The sequence below is a fragment of the Pleurodeles waltl genome, chromosome 6 (genome assembly GCF_031143425.1).
Source record: "Pleurodeles waltl isolate 20211129_DDA chromosome 6, aPleWal1.hap1.20221129, whole genome shotgun sequence".
NCBI classification, from domain to species: domain Eukaryota; kingdom Metazoa; phylum Chordata; class Amphibia; order Caudata; family Salamandridae; genus Pleurodeles; species Pleurodeles waltl.
This window is the reverse complement of record NC_090445.1, coordinates 1563058037-1563078688: the sequence shown is the minus strand read 5'-3', so window position 1 is coordinate 1563078688 and position 20652 is coordinate 1563058037. Positions and strand designations below refer to the sequence as shown.

Genomic DNA, 20652 nt, shown 5'->3' with positions numbered 1-20652 from the left:
CTATCTGCATTGTTACCTGTGTCAAGACCACTTGATCGGTCTAGAATAGCATCTTGGACTATGTTCCAATCCCCCCCAAGAATATATTGTGAGGCACCTATCTGTGTTAGAAGACGATTAAGAGAGAGAAAAAAGGAGCGCTTAGAGCCGGTGGGGGCGTATATTGAGCCTATGCATATTGTGGAGGATCCTACCACTAGCTTGGCTAGTACGTTACGTCCCTCTGGGTCATGCCATGTTTTAACTAGTCATAATTGCAGGGAGCGACGCAGGAGTATTGCCACTCCGCATTTCCTTCCCGTTCCCTGTGTACCTGCTAACATAGGTGGTGTTCCGCTGTATATTACTTTTCCCACGCAATCTCTACGTAATTTCTCTGATTCCATCGAGGAAAGGTGTGTTTCCTGTAGTAGAGCAATGTCGGCATGTTTGGAGCGGAGATAGGACAGTATCTTCTGTCGCTTAATATAGTGGGTCATGCCGTGTACATTCCAGGACAGGGCCGTGAGCGGAGTTGTCGTTCCCAAGGGTACCGGATGTGTCATGGTTTATGGTGTATTGAATATGTTATGGTCCGTGTGATAGAGCCAGGAAGTAAGTAATGACAGGCCTGAGAGGCGAGGAATATAGGTTTCTTGTTCAGTTAGGCCTTGGGAGGTTGAGAGAGATCCCCTTGGTCACAATACGAAGAATATAGAAGAGGAGGAAAGAGGTGGGGGAGGATGGAGAGAGGTAGAGTGGGGTGTGTAGAGAGAAACGGACAGCGATTCCTACGTGGGTGTGGGTGAGTATAGGAGTGGAGAGAGAAATGGGTCTAGGAACCTCACTAAAACGAAGAAGTAAATGATAATAATAATAAAAGAATAAATAGAAAAAATAGAGAATGGAATTTGATCAGAGTAGAAAAACACTCACTACTGCCTAAATCCTTCTAATCTGCGGGTCTAACCGGTAGGGTATTATATCAATGGGGCATAATGAGGGAATATATGCTTTGTTCCTGATGTCATGAGACCTCCCGGAGGGGGGGGGGAGCCCAGTCGCGTGGGCGCATAAATGGATGCATGAGATGCCGGGGGGTCGGGTGTGGGTCCGGAGTAAATGTCAGAGTCTAAAGACGAGGAGGGGAAGAAGAATGGGCCCAGAGTGACGCGCCACGGGACCCCCCACAACACGCACTCTATGCTTATTATCTGTTAAGACATTGTAGAATGTAAAAATCCGTGCTATCTTATGATGGTCTACGGCGCTGCGTTTTTCGTGATCGCCCGGGAATATCTCCCTTCAGTGCAGTTGTTATATGCCTAAGAATTAGCTGCGCTGTTCCGCAGGTGTACCTTCTGTGGGTTGTCTTCAGTAAGAGTAGGGGCATGTTATTGTCTTTTAATTTCATCTATAGGTTTTCCTAGTGGGTGGGGGCGTTGGGGCTTTCCCAAAAGATGCTACCAGTATTGTTACGCTGCTGCCGTTTGGGCCTAGGATATTGAATGGTCCGCCCACCCCGTCCTGGGGTGGTGGGGGCGGGGGCGGAGGGGTGGGAGGGGAGGGGGACGGGGGGAGGCCACGCTAGCGGGTCATCAGGGTGACCTCCCCTATGAGCCGTCTATCCAGTAAATGTATAGTGTTCGAGACGGCACGGCGCGGGGTGCGGTGTGTATCTTCATGTTTGTGTATGTCTGCCCTATGGGGGGGGGCGTACAGGTGACCTGAGTATGACTGTGTTAAGCACTCCCCCATTAATGAGATTGGAGATGATGCTATGTGGTGTCCAGCAAGTCTAATCCTATCTGTTCCTTGTCCTGATTCATATGTGAAATCCCCTCCCCGCCCCCCCATCAACCCCACATCGGAATCTCGGTCGAACCCCCCGCTGCGGCGGGGCCAACAGTTAATGGATACGGCTTGCCCTATGTGTTACACTGCGGCAGCCAGCATTTGATGAATGTGTTTTAAATAGGCCCCCACCCCCCTGCTGGGCGAACAGCAGATAAGGTGGATGAGCATGTCACTTAGCTGTCCCAAGGTAGAGGGTAGATGGTCTAGAAGCAGGTCCGGATCTCCGAGTCATCTGTCCTACTGTGAGCTTAGTGTTCAGTATGTTGATTTTCTGATGATGGTTTCAATGGGGAGCGGGATTTGTCTCTGCCCGCATCTTGAGTGTGATCAATCACTGCTTGCAGGATGTGCTCCCGGGCTTCCTGTGTCTTTGGGGACCGGTCATACCCTCGGCCTCTTTTTTGCGAGGGGGGCGTTGAGTCTGGGGCCATGGAGTTGGCAGGCTAATAGCAGTTTCTGTATGTGGCGCAGGAGATTCCAGATGGCCGGGGGCGGTGTCCATAGATTGCAAGGTCACACTGTGCAGATAGGCGCTGAGGTCCTCGGGGTCAGTGAAGTCTCTGGATGTGCCGTGGTGCATGATCCACATACGTGCCGGTTCAAAAAGACCATACTTGATGTCTAGAGATCTTAGTTGCGGGCGTAGAGCAAGAAATGCCCTTCTTCTGTCATTCGTTAACCTCGAGAAGTCTGCCGCCACTCTGATTTCATGTCCATCCAGTGATATCGGTTGTCGTGTTTTAGCTGTGGAGATGACCTGCAGGCTTGTTCATGGCGCAGGAAACATGCGATGCTAGGGCGTGGTTTATTTGTAGATGCTTTGTGTGGGGGACCAATTATATGCACTTCTGAAATTCTGGAGGTGGTGAAAACTCTATGCCGAAGTGGTTGGTCAGCAGTGAGCTAAGGAAGGTTTTGATATTGGATCCTTCTTTTTGTTCCGGTATACTGAAAAAGAGTACATTATCTCTACGACTTCGGTCCTCCAGGTCAGTGTGTTTAGTTCTGAGCGACTTTAGTTCCTCTTCCTGATCAGGGGTTGCCGCTATATGGTCTTCTACTGTCGACAGGCGCTGGTCTAGGTTGGTTACTGTTTCTCTGAAGCCTGCTATATCAGCGCAGATTGAGGAGGAGGCCAAAGTTAGGTCTGTTATTTTTAGGTCCATTACCTCCAAGCGCTGTCCAACTGAGGCAATCTCTTGCAGTATACGATCTGTGGCGTCTATTGTGGGTTGATCTACCGGGGGAGATGTATGTCCCTGTGGCGCCGTTTGTGCCGTCATAGCTTTGGGTTGAGCAATGGCTTCCGAGGAAAGTAGTTGGCGAGAAAGTTTACTGGCGGTCTTGTCGTTGGGCATTGTTCTCAAGAAGTGGAAGTCAGATAGAAGATATTATTTTAAGAGCTAGCACTCGAGAACTTGTATGAGTCTGTTCAGACCTACGGACAGTTTCTTCGACTTCCGAGGATGGGTCAGACTTTGGGGTATAGGATCTGTCGATAAGGTACCTACTCGGTTTAGTGTCGTGCTGTGACCTGCAAAGCTTCAGAGCATGATCTATAGAGGACAGTGTAGAATACGCTCAGTTTCTGATAGAGGTTCATTGATATAGGGCTGAAGAGGGATCAACGAATTTGGGTATGTTGTAGCGTGCAACAGGAGGGGGCATCTTGTCTATGTTTTATTTTAGATGAGTCTCTTGTTGTGATACCCAGTAGAATGGTCCTTGTTTTGGGAGGGCAACTGGGCGGAGGGTCAGGTTGTGAAGTGCAGCACGTGCTGTTCAAGGTCCTACTCCACTCTTGTTTTGTTCTGCTCTCCTCCCTTCTTCCTATTCCGGCTTTCCTCTCCCTTCTTTGCTTCTTTGTCGTTCCTTATGTGTGAAATCTTTGTTCCTCTCTTTCTCCCTCTGTTGCTCTTTGGTATCCTTTCGCTGTCTCCCCCTTTTCTTCCTTCCCCCTTCGCCCCCGTTCTCTTTCTGTGTGTCGTAGAGAGTCTTATTCTGCGTGTGCTAGATCATAAACAAGGGGGGTGGAGGAGTGTGTCCTTTGTTTGCTGCTGGGGGGTCTTTTCATTGGATAATGCTGCTTGGGGGATCTCGCCTAACGGGCTCACCATCTCACTGTGCAGTCCCCATCAGGTACTATTTAGTCCTCGTAGGGTTAGTGCTTCTTTGCCTGTCCTTTTCTGTTCCGTCGTGGTCGTCTTCAGGCCCAGGCTCCGTGGTGATCCATCGTCTTCGGGGTCCTCTCCCCCTCTCCCCGCACGAGGGGGGAGTGCGGTGCCCCAGCACCCGGGGAGCCGAGGCGGCAGAGGGCCGATCCGGGCACCTCCCTTGCGATGCGCTCCCGGGCCTGTGCGGCGCCGCACCTTAGTCCGCGTCTCCACGGAGGTCCGGAGGCCGCATTCACTCCCGCGTCTCCGGACGCAGTTGCCGTCGCTCGGGTACGTAACTCCGCCACCCCGGAGGCCCCCTCTTTCCACCAGCTGGGAGGCCACGCCGGGGGTCAGGAACGCAGGGGGAGACCCTCTGTTTGCCAGCTTGGCCTACCCAGCGCGCGGAGATCTTTTCTCAGGCGGCCATTTTCTTCGACGGCCAGACCACACCCCCGGATGACCTGTTTTAAGCTACAGGGACAACACAACCTCCAGAGGCCTCGCCACAACAGCCCAGCTGAACTGCTGCAACTGGACCTCTCTGGACCTGCAACTGGACCTGCCTAGGCCCTGCTAGCCACTGCTAGCCTCTGCTAGATTGAGTCCCTGATTGAGTCCCTGATCACCAAAAAGTGCCTTCCCAGGTCCAGGACCTTTGCTGGCATCAGAGTGCACTCCGCTACAAAAAAAAGCTGAAATCAAGATGTTTTGGACTCTTTGCTTCAGGCTTTGAGACAGTAAATTTTTAGCAGGACTATCTTAGTCCCTGTATCCGGCCCATACACCATCTTGGTCAGCCTGTACTTGTGAGTTTCCCCTGCTCTAGCATGACCAAATGACTGCGAGTGACACTTTGGGCTTTTAGGAGCTATACCTACCTAAAACTGCAAACTTTAACACTGGTTACATCCTTGCATATGACGTTACTTATATAGTGTGAAAACATAGCTTTCATAACAACTGACATCTCTATTCAGATGATTTTTAGGACACAGTGCATGGTAGACTCCTAAGTTATAGTTTATGCAGTATGATGTGTGAGGTGAGAACACTGTATGAAGTTACATGACTTATATTAATTTCAAGGGAGTGTGTTAAGTTAAAATGTAAGTTCTAAGTAACACTGTGTACGTAGGTATGTGACTTACACTGCTGTTAAGGTGGGGTGCAAATAGTGAGTTAAAGTTATAACTATTAATTTATCATATATAATAGTTGTGCAGTTTAAGTATGGTTTGCATGGAAATAATAAATAATGTTTTCCTAACTATAACTTATATCTAACATTTGATTTTTCATCGAATTTCAGTGGTTTTTATGTTTTCAATTAAAATTTGTTTCTGGTCGTAGTATTGAGTGTATTTTGTTAAGATATCGTTTCTTGGGGTATTGTACAATAAAATGAAGGTGAGTGTTTTACAGTCAAGTGTCATAGAGTGGAGTATTGCATAGTGGAATTGAGTGCAGTGTGGAAGAATATAGTGGGGTAGAGTAGGAAACTGCGTGGTAGTGTGTTGTGGAGTTGTACAGGCTACAGTAGTGTGTTGGACAGTGGAGCTAAGTACAGAGGATGATTGGACAGTAGCGTAGAGAAAGGTAAAGTTTCATATAGTGGAGTACAGTGGAGTAGAGTTCAATGGAGATACACAATGTAGTGCGAAATAAATTATAATATAGTGTATTAGCGTGTCATGGAGTAGCCTGGCATGAAGTGAATTATAGTGTAGTTGTGTAGCGTATAGCCAAGTAAACGCTTACAAATTGGGGTGGTGTCCAGTAAAGTAGAGTGGAGGGCTGTAGCACACAGTATTGAAAAGTGCCGTAAAATGCAATATACTTTTAAAGAGTGCAGCTCTAGAGGTGGAAGTAGAGTGTTGTACAGTGCAGCCATGTAGAGTGCAGTGGTATACACTGTAGTGGCGTAAAGTAGAGTTCTGTACGTGGGAGTACCAAATATTAGGATGAGTACAGTGGAATGCCGTACAGTCTAATAGTTTACAGTCGAGTGTAGAAGAGCAGATTGGCAAAAAGTCAAATAGCATACAGTGGAGTGGAGTAAAGTGGAGTGGCATACACTGGAATAGTATACAGTGTAGTGGAGTGCAGTAGAGTGGTGTAGAGTTCTAGTGCACAGTGGAAACGCGTACAGTGGTGTGGCATAGAATGGAGCGGAGTACAGTGCAGTGTGATAAACTGGAACACCATATAGTGGAGTGGCAGTCAATGGAATAGTGTAGAACGGATTGTCATAGAATGGTTTGGGGTACATTGGAGTGGCACACAGTGGAGTGCCATATAGTGCAATAGCATACAGTGTAGTGGCGTACCCTGGAGTGACATACAGTGGAATATCATATAGTTGAGTAGCATACAGTGGAGTGTTTCTAGTGTAGTGTGTACAGTGGAGTTGAGTATAGGGGAGTTACAAATACCTCTGTGGCATACAGTGGAGTGAGGTAGAGTGGAATAGCATGTAGTGGAGTGTTGCAGAGTGAAACGCCATACAGGGGAATAGCGTAGAATGGAATGGTGTACAGTGGAGTGGTGTACAGTGGAGTATCGTCCTTTTGAGTGCTATACAATGAAATAGCATAGAGTGACGTGTCGTAGAGTGGAGTTGCATATAGCAGAATAGTGTACAGTGGAGTAGATTAAAGTGAAGTGGGTGCAGTGGAGTAGCATGCATTGGAGTGCCAAACAGTGAAATAGTGTAGAGTGGAGTATTGTACAGTGGCGTGGCATATAGAAGCATAGCATACAATGAAGTGGCAGACAGTGGAATAGCATATAGTGGTCACATACAGTGGAGTTGCATGAGTGATGTATAGTGTCCTGCTAAACAGGACACTATACACCACTAATGTATTAATGTATTAATGTAGTTGAAAGTTTGGAGGAATATTGTACAGTAAAATACTGTACAATCTAATAGTATACAGTGCAGTGTAGAAGAGTATATTAGCAGAAAGTCAAACAGCCTCACTGTAGTTTCATACAGTAGAGTGTTATACACTGGAATAGGGTAAAGTGTAGTGGAGTACAGTAGAGTGGCACACAGTGGAGTACTGTACAGTGGAGTGGCATACAGAGGCATGGGGTAGACTGCAGTAGCACACAGTGCAGCGTGATAAACTGGAATACCATATACCATGTAGTGGAGTGGCGTTCAATGGAATAACATAGAATGGAGTGTCATAGAGTGGTTTAGCGAACTTAACAGTGGCATACAGTGGAGTGCCACAGAGTGGAATAGCATAAAGTGCTCTAGTGTACAGTGGAGTGACGTGGAGTGGAATAGCATATAGTTGAATATTGTACAGTGGAGTTTCGGTACAGTGGAGTGGTGTAGACTGGATTACATCCAGTGTAGTGTATACACTGGAGTTGCGTACAGGGGAGTCCAAATGCTACAGTGGCATTCAGTTGAGTGGGGTAGAGTGGAATAGCATGTAGTGAAGTGTCGCAAAGTGGAGTGTCATCCAAGAAAAGAGCATAGAATGGAATGGCGTACAGTGGAGTGACGTAGAGTAGAATAGTACAAAGTGGTGTAGCATGTATTGGACTGCCATACAGAGAAAAAGCATGGAGTGGAGTGGCATATAGTAGAATTGCATACGGTGGAGTGGCTTAGAGTAGAATAGTGTATAATGGAGTCATGCGCGGTGGAGCTGCGTACTGTGAAGTGGTGTACAGGGTAATGGCACACAGTGGAATGGCATAAAGGTGAGTAGTGTATAGTGTAGTGCCGTACAGTTTATTGGGGTATGGATGTAGTTGAAATTTTGTAAGGACTGTAGCTTATGGTGTGCAGAGTAATGCAAGGCAGCGACTTATGGTGCATTGGGTTTCTGCACATGTACCAAGCAAAGTAGGGTGAAGTATGGTGGCTTTGCATAGTTTTGTAAATGTTACATAAGTATTGCGCTGCTCTTATGACACTATGCATAACACAAAAGTAACACAATAGAATCCCAAATGTATCACCTAGTAATATATTGTGCCACAGTATACCACAGGCAGTGTATAATTGGCTAATATATGCCTTTTCAGATTTAAAAAGCAGCCATAATCCTTTTAGTTGATTTTTAGATTGTTGTTGCTTAGGCCTTTATGCATAGGTAAGTAGTCGTTTTTATAACCATTTTCTTAAAGTGGACATAGGTATGGAAAGTTTTGTATAATTTTCTATATATTTATTCAACCAGTTTACGCAGGACCATGGTCCATGGTCCTGCCTAGCACATACTGTGTTTTTTTTTTACCATATGCTCATGTTTAAAGTAATTGTTTAACTAACATAGTAATGACATAATTAACTATGTAAAAAATTCTAAAGACAATGTAGTACACTATATTTGTGAAATATTGTGTATTACATAGTTTTTTCTATTTATATACATTTTGAAGGGTATATTTTTTAACTATACAGAAACTTATAATTATACTTTCCTATCCGTTACCACTTACATTAAGTGTTAATCGGTACTGAAAACATATCAAACCTAATACTAGAACACTGGCAAAGTGGCCTTAAAACAACATGGTTGCCTGCAATATTCGTAAAGACAGTCATTAGCCAATCAGATAATGACTTGTCATTGCTATTTACTGGAGTACTACCTCAAAATTACCTTGAAACTACAACGGCCACAGATATAGCTAGATAAAGTCCTCATTTGCTGACTTTTACTTGCTGTCCTTCCCTGCACTACCTCAAAGAATCATCTACACCCCCTACTATGCAATAATGGCAAAGTTCAGAAAAATCCAGCTTTATGGAAAATGTATTGGATTTGAAGCCCGTAATAGGACCCATATTTTTTTCTTTGCACCCCCTTCACAAAACGCCACAAAACTTTCAGGACTTTGACAAGGAAATGGGTACTGGAGATTTCCAAACTTTGTGGACATTCATCAAATGTGTGCAAAGTTATTTAGGTATAAAAAATCCCCAAATTTCCTAACTCTGGTCAACATAACTATAACTACAGAGTGGCTATTGCCACTATTTATTTATTTATTTATTTATTTGTGTTCAATTAAAAAAAAAAACATTAAGGTTTAGTCATTGTTAGGAAAATGTATTTTCCTAAACAAACCAACTTTAAGCTACACATACTATAACAAGTATGATCATTGAGTTCAACACCTTGCAACATATGGGGTTGAACTTGGATGATGAGTTAGACCTGTTGTGAACCGTATTGTACCATAATGCAAGATTAAAGTAGAATGGGAGTATACTGTTTGCTTACCTGAAGTTGTTTCCCTTATAGGTTCATTACATAATATCTGGTTTTAATTGTTTTTATTGGTGCTTGTTCACATGATTTAGATGAAATGCACTACTAATGACGAGCATGAAGTTACAGCGGGTTATGTGAAGCTTGAGGACTGCAGTGCGTGATCATGAGGGTCAGATGATTCGACAAAAGAGCTATTGTATCCTTTTAAATAGGTTTTTGCCCAGTAAGGCGTGATTGATGATATGTAATCATTCATGGGGTGTTTAAAATGTAACTAGTGGATTGAAGCTTGATGTTTTGAATCAGGAGGGAGCTACAGGCCCAATAAGGCTATGACTACTTGGGCTTGATTCTAGTATATTTTGTATTATTGTTACAATAATTATATTCATCACTTTGTAATAGTGGAACCATGATAGTAGAATGGAAGAAGGCATCCATGTGATAAAAGGTTACAATTGCAAAGATGACATGATATTTTACAATAATTCATTGGGCACTCAGCAGTGAATAATGGAAAAAAAATGATGGGCCTCATTACGACTTTGGGAAAACTGCCACGGTGGTGCCCGCCAAAAGACTGCCATGTTGGCGGTAATCTGACTGCCATATTAAGAGTTACACTGTGAAGTCTGCCAAAAAACAGCCAAATTTCCGAAATCGCTAGTCCATCAGCACTGCCAGCCCAACATAAATCCACCCATCAGATTACGATTCACAAATCGCGACAGTGGTTCTTCTATGGTGGACAACCATTGGCAGTGCAAACAGCGGTGATCTCAACTCACATCACACTGAACACAACACCACATTGGATAGTTTGAATACCGCACATCTGACACGCATCCACACACCAAACACACCTACTCCCTGCACTATATAACCCACAATCTCATATATAACCCACAATCCTTTGCAACCATAATGCCACACACAGCTACAGACAACCAACATATTAGACAGATACAAAAAGTAAGAATAGGCACCCATAGACATTTCACTATGCACACATCACACACCTGCACAACATACACAACACACATTTTACTACCACACACAATCCACAACAACCATCACCCACTCACATCACAGCACATCCACCACACCATTTACCTTCTTCTGCAGCCTTTTACTTTAGACACTACCACACGGTCTTCACCACCACCACCCTGTCCCCACAAAAACACCCACATTTCACAGATGATGAGTTGAGGGTCATGGTGGACGAAATTGTCAGGGTAGAGCCACACCTGTTCGAACCACAGGTCCAGCAAACATCAGTTGCCAGGAAAATGGAGTTGTGGAAAAGAATAGTCGACAGGGTAAATTCTGTAGGCAGCTATCCCCACACCAGGGAGGACATCAGGAAGAGGTGGAATGACCTCAGGGGGAAGGTATGTTCCATGGCATCCAGGCACCAGCTGGCAGTAATGAAGACTGGTCGTGGGCTCCCACTTCCTCCACCTACTTTCACATCTTGGGAGGAGAAGGTCTTGGACATACTGCTTCCTGAGGGCCTGACTGGAATACCTGGGGGAGTGGAGTCGGGTAAGTCTCCACCGAATCCATGTCACCCAATTGTTTTATCCTGCATGCTCCTTCACCACCTTCCCCCACCCCAATTTTCATACCACCCACTACACCACTGTCAAAATGTCCTAATATTCAGCTCTGGCATGCTTCATGTCCACTTAACTCACTTGGCTCCACAGCCCTTGGAATTAGCACGTGAAGTACTGGCAACTCATAGCACTACTACTCCCAGAACGGAATAGCCCACCATTGTAAAATCCTGAATAGTGCACCAAATTTGAGATGTCATGCATGAGATACAGGTCTATGTCTATTGCCTACTCACGTACTGTGTTCCTATTCTGATACTATTGTGCGTTGTACAGCTTTTATTTGTGCTATCTATCATGCCAGACAATTCACTAGTCAACAAAGGGGAACACCCTTGTCAATAATCAGGCAACATAAGATGGTATCAGCAGTACAATCACTACCAACATAGTTTAACAGCTTAAAACTTGGTGTATGGAATTGAAGTTACAGAGTTTCATGTTGTACTAAGTTAGATTGTGCAGCAGCTGTCATTGTCATTGCTGGGGATTATGTTAAGGTACTGTCTGCATCTCACACAACATCAATAATACCCCCATGTAAGAGCAACTCTGTGTTCCACTTCTCCCAGATGTAATAACCTTGCCATTGTCACCATGAACAGGATACCAGAGACTGTCACTACCCCTCTGGATGATGGCCCCAGTGAGGACAAAACCCCAGGATGTCTGGACACTGACGACAAAGCTGGCCTATCAGGGTCACCTGGTCAGTCAACAACTGTCAGCTTCACCCTGCCCGCATCCACTCCTCCCAGCCCTTTTCCATCTACAACACAGGCAACCATTCACAAGGCTACATGGGTGCCATCTATGGCTCCAACCACATGTGGATTGTGTCCTATAGCTTAAAACTCTGCCTTAACATATGCCAACTCGGCATGTTGGGGAAACCTGATGTAGCTGTCATCCTGTTTCAACAAAGCACAAGGTACATCCTTCAAAACAGACTAAACATAGGCTGAGACATCCCAGCAGTTAGGGCCACTGTATTCTGAAAGGATCTAGTAGCCAGGAAGTGTAGCACTGACATGACTTGGGAGATATGCTAAAGGGATTGTGAATGGCAGGCATCCAATCTGGCTCCAACAGATCATAACGATCCATGATTGTATGCCTATTCAGGTGATATGTCTGGATAGTATGTCTCCTACATGGTGTGTAGGTCTACTAGTGGGCGGTACACTGGTGGTTGTCTTCCTCTCCTCATGCCAGGGTAACTATGTGGAAATATATACATTTTGTATGTGACATGAACAATGCACACATAATGAATATGTCCATCTACGACTCACACATATCTGCAGTTGAGGTTGATTACAAAATCTGACATCTATAAAACAGCATATAGTTATGCATCCTATGGCACTCCTTTTGGTGCACATTCCCTCAATTATATAATGTACTAAACATGCATCTGTGACTGTCAGTGTCTGTTAGTCCAACCAACTTTACAAGTTGTTCACATATTCTGACACATTATCTACACGAACAATGCACATAGGATCTTGAGAATAGGTGTACATTGCTATCACCACAAATCCCTCTGTTACACCACTTTTACTACTCCCATGCACAAATACATAACTAAACCTGAAGGCAGTATTTGCAGATATTCAGCACAGTTAATGACGCAGATTCCAAAACTTTTCCATACATGAAATGTGCTCAAAATGGCAGCCGCCTGACGTACTGTACTGGACATGTGGAAGTGACCTTACTCCGACAGCAGATGTTGTCATGGTAGAAGGCGGTCACAACCGCTGCAGAAATTGCCATTGGAAAACATTGCTGCCTTTGGCAGACTTGGGCCAATAGTGATGTCTGCCGGCGGTGACGGTCCTGTACATAGGGGACGTGACCGCCATCTTCTGCAGTATTGCTCACTGGACTCCTGACACTGCTGCCAGCAAGACCTCCACTACCTGAACTACTGTGTACTGCCTTTGGGAGCTATCATGCCACATCTGGCAGGTGATAAGGCCCCAGCCTTCACCTCTGAAGAGCTGGACAAGCTTGTGGAAGAGCTCCTACCCCTGTATGAGCAGCAATATTCTGCATTAGAGGAGCAGGTGAGTCCAATGGTATACCAAAGTGTGAACATTGTGGTGTATGATGGTGTATCTTAAATGTAAAGAAGTGAAGGTGTTGATGCATACATATGCTGAATTGTGCATGAGTTTGAATAGAGAGGATGGAAATGTTTGCCTACTTGCTGTCACTGAAGTGTTCTGTCTGCTTGTGTTGGTATGGTGCATGTGGACATAACTTTTTCCTTTTGTCTGTGCCATCCATGCAGGTCAATGCCAATCAAAAAAGGGAATCTGGCATGCCGTCGCCAAGCAAGAGCAGACCCTGGGGGTCCACATCCAGCAGAGCACCCATTGTAGGAAGTGGTGGGAGGATCTGCGAGGCTGGGCCCGGAAGACCGCAGAGGTCCTGCTGGGGATTTCCTCCCAACGAGGGAGGGGTGCCAGTTGAACCTTGACCTCCCTAATGGCTTGCATTTTGGCAGTGGCCTACCCTGAGTTGGATGGGCATTTGAGGGCAGCACAGCAGCCACAAGGGGGTAAATACTGACTAAACACATGTACATGCCTCTGCCTGTTAAGTGTATGATGTCTAAGTATCTCAGCTGTGACAATGTGGTAAGTGCTCCAGGTAAAAGCTCTCCTAGGAAGATACAGTAATACAGTTCCCAACATTGATACACAGATGTGGTCATTGTATTGTTTATAGGGACGTTACTCACCTATGTCAACCAAATAGTATGTATGACAGCATGTGGTGATGCACATGTGACAGTACCTCTACACTGCTACACATATGTGTAACCTGCTGTGTCATCCTTCCCCCCAACTGTTCCACAGTCCATATACCCAATTGGTAAGTAGTCCAGCTCTTTGGTCGCTGACCAGTCCTATTCCACTGGATCAAGCTAGATGGGAACTTCATGTGAGGCTGGCATCCCAATCAAGAATTTGACGTGGCATACTTACTACACTCCCTCTGAGGTTTGAGGAGGTGTCCTCATTGTTATGTCTTAACAATACATTGGCAAATGTGCTGTCTGATCAGGGTGGACCTCCTACATAGTGAAAAGCATGGTTGTAATAATACATTGACAGCAGAAGACATATAATAGTCATGTGTTTTCAAACATTTTGTACTTCGTGCCTATTGCTATGTTGAGACATCTTCTTTGCCAGGCTTACCTTTGCTAATCTGAGGCTGCTAAGACAGATTTTGTAATGGATCAGCTCATTTCTGCCTGACTTAATACACTACCAGGGGTTCCATTTGACATGCACATGTTGGTGGAATGGGATATGTTATCAGTCAATTTGCTAGACTCCAGATGTATGTATCAGTCATGGTTACATAAGTAGTGGGTTATGCCGGTGTTACTTCTGTCCTAAGGTGTTAGGGTACACATGTCTGGGCAGTTGGTAGTGATCTAGGTATTTTGATGTAGTCATGTACAGGTTTCTACTCAGCATAAATAGTTAAATAGTATGTGGCATTTATGCACATGATTAGTGTCCATTGTATTGTAGGTGTCGGTATGCTCCCTGTGGTTGTCTGTGGGTGTATCCTGCGTGCTAAGTCGGCCCCTATTGCTGGACATAAGGTTGTTGTTTATGTGTCAATGAGTAAGATAAGTGCGTCCAGAAAATCTTTCTAAACTTTTTTTATATCCTTTTGATAGATGTTTCAATGACATGCTATGTTAGTTTATGAGGCTCACAATGTGTATATGCCATATGTAGTGATTTTATGTGAGGTATTCGACATTGTGAATGTTATCGACAGAGTCACATGTTAGGTATGTGATTTCAAAGCAACATGCTGTTTTGTATTTGAAGTGAGATGAGTTTACTTTTATGAAACATGACTACTGGTGATGGACCGGACAAGTGTGGATTAGGGGTAGACATGATATTGTGTTGTCAGTTAACAGCATTTTCTAAGGATGATTTGTTGATACACAGTGATGATCTGTACAGGGAGAGATTTTTGATGTAGTCAAATCATCTTGTGCTTGAAAAGTTTGTGGTACAGCTGAATTGATGGGATGGTGATGTAGTGGTTTGATGGATGGTTTATGTTGTGGGTGGTACTGTTGTCATTTAGGATTGTTGGAAGTATGTAGTTGTGACATGATGTAGGCTCTAAATGCTTCCTACTTGGGCTTTAATAGACATAGATGTGTTGTTACTGTTGTGTATGGTGCAATGTATGTGTATGTTAAGAATGTGATGACCCTCTCTCTCTCTCTGTTTCTCTGCATCAGCATCGACAGGTAAAGGAGACGGAGCACAACCAAGTGAGGAAGCTGCTGGCCACGGTACCCGGAGTGCTGATACCACTGACACCGAGGGACCTAGTGGCCTGGAGGGCGAGGGGAGTGCCACGAGGGAGATTGGATCCAGTTCATCATCTTTGGAGTCCTCCTCCAGTGGACACTCTCCCTGGCAGTGGCAGATCCATCTGGGACCACCCCAGCACCATCTCACTCTGCCACACCCCTTACTACCACCACCCTCCCTGTAGCTCCCCACCCAGTTGCCCGTTCCCACTCACCAAAGAGGGTGGGCATCTCCTTTGCCGCAGGCAACTCTGTCCCTGCCCCTGTCAACCCTGCTGCCTTCAGTGAGGAGGCTATTGACCTCTTGAGGTCGATCTGTGGGTCAGTCGACCATTGTGAGTGCCATCCACTTGCAAATCAGATCCAACAGAGTAATGCGTTCCTGGAGGGTATTTACAGTGCACTGGCTGGCCTACAGAGATCCTTTCAGGCTCTGGCGTCCGCATTGACAGCAACAAGTCATCCTTTGTCTCCTGTGCCCCCTCCACCTTCCTCTTCCCAATTTTAAACCCCTCTTCCCGACCCAACCAAAGGACATAGACAGACAAGCATGCATCCACCTTAACATCCAAGAGTAGCTCTGACAAACACAAGCAGCACAAGACACACCACCGGCATGCACACAAGCAACATACGCCTGCATACACAACAACAGTCACAACCTGCCCTGACACCCCCACCATCCCCAGCATCACTGACAGCACACCTGACACACCTGCAGACACCACACCAACATTTAAAGATCCAGCCACTACGCCTATCCTACCCACACCACAACACTTTTTGGGGAAATTTCATGAAGTATCCTCAAACGGTGACAAACATATAGGCAAGTCAAAAAACGCCTTTTCTATGGAAACATGATCCTAACAATAACACTAGGTGATATATATACATATATGTATATATCACCTACTGGCAGTGGCCACCAGCTCTAGGTAGCTATAGTTAGGACCATGATTCCATAGAAAAAGCGTCCTTTGACTTGCTTATATGTTTGGCACCTTTTGACGAATCTTCACAATATTTCCCCAAAAAGTGCCCCAGTGATTCATGTTGTGCATAGAAAGGTTTCAGATGATCTGTCAAGCGAGGGGCAAGAAAAAGGGGGGGGGGGGGGGCTGTTAAAAAAAGGTTCCCATGTTTATTCCAATAGAACTTTTGAACATGCCTACAGCCCGAACCACTGGACGGAATTACAACAGATTTGGCAGAAAGCTAGCTTTCGATACACTGATTTTGCTTTTATTTGGTGTAAATCCGTCCAGTAGTTTTTTAGAAACTAAAGGAAATCCAAACTTGTATATCTCTGGCTGCGACGACTTTGTGGATAATGACGAGCTTGTGTAGGGAAATGCAGAGGTCTGATTCGATGCCAACAACCATATTGATACTCAGCTTCAGCTGAGTTTCATCAAAAAACACACACAAAAAAGGAAATGGGGCCAGGGTAGATACACCCTTACTCCTTAGGTCTGGTATTGAAGTCCCAGAGGGACCCCACCAAAGCAAAAAAAGCACATTTTCAAAGAAAAGTTTGCCGCAGCAGACTGTAGCAATTTTATTTTTCAAAACAAAACAAGCGTTGATTCCTGTGCTTGTTTTTTTAAAGCCCCCGGGTGGGCCAAGTCCTGGCATCATGTAAAAAAATAGGTAGGGGGGTGCATGCGCCCCCCTCCTGGGCTTATTGTTGGCCCAGGGACCGACACCTCCCCAGGGCTTTAATGAAAAGTCATGTGGGGGGTGCGCGACCCAGTCCCTCTGATGCATATCCCCTGCATCTGATTTACATTTCACTTTTTTGCAGGTTTGATATGATTCCAAGGAAAAACTCCATTGTTCCGCTCTCAAAAGGGTGTAATTTTTGGCAAAGTAGACTAGCCATCTCCTTTCTAAAGAAAATAGAAGCCCCTGTGATCTGGTATGTGATGGCTACTTTTTATCTGGCAATGTGATAAACTGAGGAAAATGCTGTAAATTAATAATATAATGCGTTTCCATTTTTATGGTTTTATGGCATGCACCCTTTTATACTTGTATATATTTTAGCTATTTGCATTCGTAATCATACTAGACTATAATTTTGTAGTGTATGGAGCTTTGAGGGGGGACTTCTAAAATGTACGACGGGAAATATTGAGGAGTACATTAGTGATTTATGATTTTTTAGATGGATTTCATGTTATTAACAGTTTATTATATTTTACAACGATTTATTTTGTATATTGTACTTTATGCTATGCAAATATAGCAAATAAAGTTTTTTTTCGACTTATACATGTATATATAATAATATATGTATATATATTTATGTATATAGTGAGAGAGAGCGAGAGAGAGAGAGTGCGTAAATGCAGATGAACAGACAGTAATGTGCTATTTATTTTTGTTTAGTATGGGGAGGGGCCTTGAATCTATGGTGGTTTTCTCCTGCGTCTTCTATATTTGTGGTATTTTTGGTACTGGACACTGCATTTGCAAAATTTAGCATTTGATTTGGGGTTCCAGCAAGTGTTTAATTGTGTTCTATTCATCTTGATAAAGATTTTCTCCTGTATTTGACCACATCCAATAAGTTAATATGTCTTGCAAAAAGTTGTTCAACACTGGTGCACACATAAGTTGTGTAATGGATTCTACAATCCTTATTCAAATAAATTGAGGTGTGCCTTTTGATTTTCTGATAACAACCTGTCTGTTAAACACTGATGCATCATAGAGGGCTTTATTTCCTCATAAATGGGTGCCTTCATTTTTTACAATTGCACTTGAGTGCAGCTTTTCAAATCAAGTTACAACTCCCTATAAAATCTTGTATACTGGATATTTTCGTTTTTTCAAGGAAACGTGGGACAACACGTACGTGAGAGCTATGTTTTACGTTTTCTAAATATTTTAACGTTGAGAATTCTGGCTTTTTGCCACTACAGTGTGAATATATAGTATATGAAAAGATGCACTGATAAATGATACTCACACATGTTGTCTTTGTACTCAGATTGGAAGCACAATATCCTGTAATAGAAAGATTGGTTAAAAGAGAAAAGGTTCGATTTCATAATTTCTTTTTAAAAGAACACCAACTGTACATTATAAAGGCTGGAAAGTGACTCTTTGGTGCAAGGTGAATTTAATTCACGGCATTCTGCATGACTTCACTGGGCCATCAATGGTATAGGCCTTCTCTTCTTACAGGGAACGTTTCATGTCAACCCACCCTCAGGGAGCATAAGATCGAAATGCGTGCTTGAAATCAATATCCCTATACATCACAAATTCCACTTGGGAGTATCATCATTCTTAGTACAATATAGAAAGTTATGGAACTCAGTACCAGTGCATATTCGGAAATCAGTTGACCACCTGCTTTGCAGAAGAGCCCTTAAAGGATGGCTGGTGACACTGTGCCAGATAAGGTCATTTTATATGCACACAATCAAATGCTGCATTGCAAGTTCTTCCTAGCTGGAATGTAAGCTCTGCAAACTGGCCTTACCACCATCCCACAATGAATACGGTTTCATAATCCTTGTTTATAGCTGGACTTAGATGCTGGTTTCTGTATACCTTATTAATGCCTGATTGAAATTTCTAGGTCAACATCCCATTGGCCTGGCGTTTCTTAGTTAGTAAGGTTTGGGACTTCAAGACTAAGATTTTCCGACAAACACAGTGATGTAGCTGACTAACGAAGGTGGTGCAACAAATGTTGGAGTGAGATTTGAGGAGATGAGGGTGTTTGGGAGTATAGGGGTTTATGGGGGCTGCCTTACGGGTTCCGCCTTGACCTCTAAAGATTTGGGATAATATTGTAAAAATGATTCAAAATCTCTGAATCACTTCAAACTGACCCTACGAATGAGGTTGGTGAGTAAAAAGAGCTTTAGAAAGGCTGTCAATAAATAAATCCATGAGCTGAGCACATGCAATAAACAACTGTGTACTTAGCAAATTACATGCTCCTATTCCAGTAAGATTCACGTAAAAAGCAAAACACTGATGAAAGGAAATGCTATAATGAACCTGAATCACTGTAAATTAGTCCTGGTGCATTCCATACAATTGTTTTTTAACTTATTTGTGATATTATGGAATGCAAATGGAACCAAAGTCATGCAAATCAACACTGCTCCTGCTCAAAGAAGAAGAGTTAACCTCAAATACCATACTACATCTCATCTCCCCGAAGGAGAAAACGAGCAACCCGGGACCGTTTTCAGCAATGATGAGCCTCATCAACCAGATGCATATTCAGCTCTTATTGCAATTGTATCACATCTGGGAATAACTCTTTTTGGGGAAAGTCCCATACGTCAGGTGTTCTTAACAAACACAACTTACACACGAATGTGGTCTTATGGCACTAAGAGACTGATAAGTTTATAGTTTCAGGAGCAGACTTATCAAGTCTTTGGGCCATAGTTGTGGCCAAGTCGCTCAATGCAGAGCAGTAAGTCACCTTGCTGCGCTGCACAGAGTGACAGGGAAAGGACAGGAATGCGGTGTACTTAAGGCATACAGCGTATTAAGGACTTTTCCCCCTGCACTGGCACCCAATGGGCTGCCTACCACCGATGCAGGCACCTATGCACTATGCTGCAAGGGTGTCTGCGTTGTATGCAGTATTGTCTTGTGCAGGAAACCAATCCCGAGAGGAATATTTCTCTAATAATTTTAGTAGATAGGACTTCACATTAAAAAAACTGGGTTTTTGTTATTTCTCCTCGTTACACCTCACTGGGGAGGCGTATCATTATAGTGCATTCCCAGGTTTACAAAGGGGGTGGCCAAACAGGCCGGCGGTCCAAAAAATGGAATTCTGACCCTGGCGGGAACCGCCAACACAGCCTGCCACATTAACACTCCGACCGCCACGGCGGGACCGACAATCAGCGCGGCGGTCACCGCCAACAGCCAGGCGGCAGACAATGTACCGCCCACACTATCATGACCGGCCAATCCACCACCTTTTCCGGGGCGGGAGCACCGCCGATAAAAACACGGCGGAAACAGACTACGAACGGGAAAACGCGCACCTCTACGCACTCCACGAGGAAGGAGGACAGCATGGAACCCGAATTAAACATCCTACCTGCTCTCGTCTACCTGCTCATCTACCACGAGTACGAACGCCGGCGCAGACGACAACGGTGAGTACTGCACCTACGACACAGGGGAGGGGGGAGGACGAAAGGTTACGGGCACACACATACGCGATACACCCACCCCCCCAAACCATGTACACACCAATGCAGAGCAACAAGTCACAGTGAAACCACCCAAACCCCCATAAAGAAAACAAGGACATAATTAAATAGTGACTCGAAATTTATGGGAAATAAAAACCACTGATAAGTCACGGTCAAATAGCAATAACAAATCAAAAATCCAAATTCAATATCCAGTGCATACGAAAAACCGAG

General features: G+C 44.4%; 1 protein-coding gene across 2 annotated transcripts in view; it reads right to left on the bottom strand.

Moving 5' to 3' along the window:
* Positions 1 to 20652, bottom strand: part of LOC138301129 (tumor necrosis factor receptor superfamily member 1B-like) — a 209659-nt gene that overhangs the window by 24649 nt on the left and 164358 nt on the right. For both annotated transcript variants that reach the window (XM_069241265.1, XM_069241266.1), the window contains exon 8: positions 18207 to 18244. In XM_069241265.1, coding sequence (XP_069097366.1) covers positions 18207 to 18244 — 38 coding nt within the window. The remainder of the gene's footprint in view (positions 1 to 18206; positions 18245 to 20652) is intronic.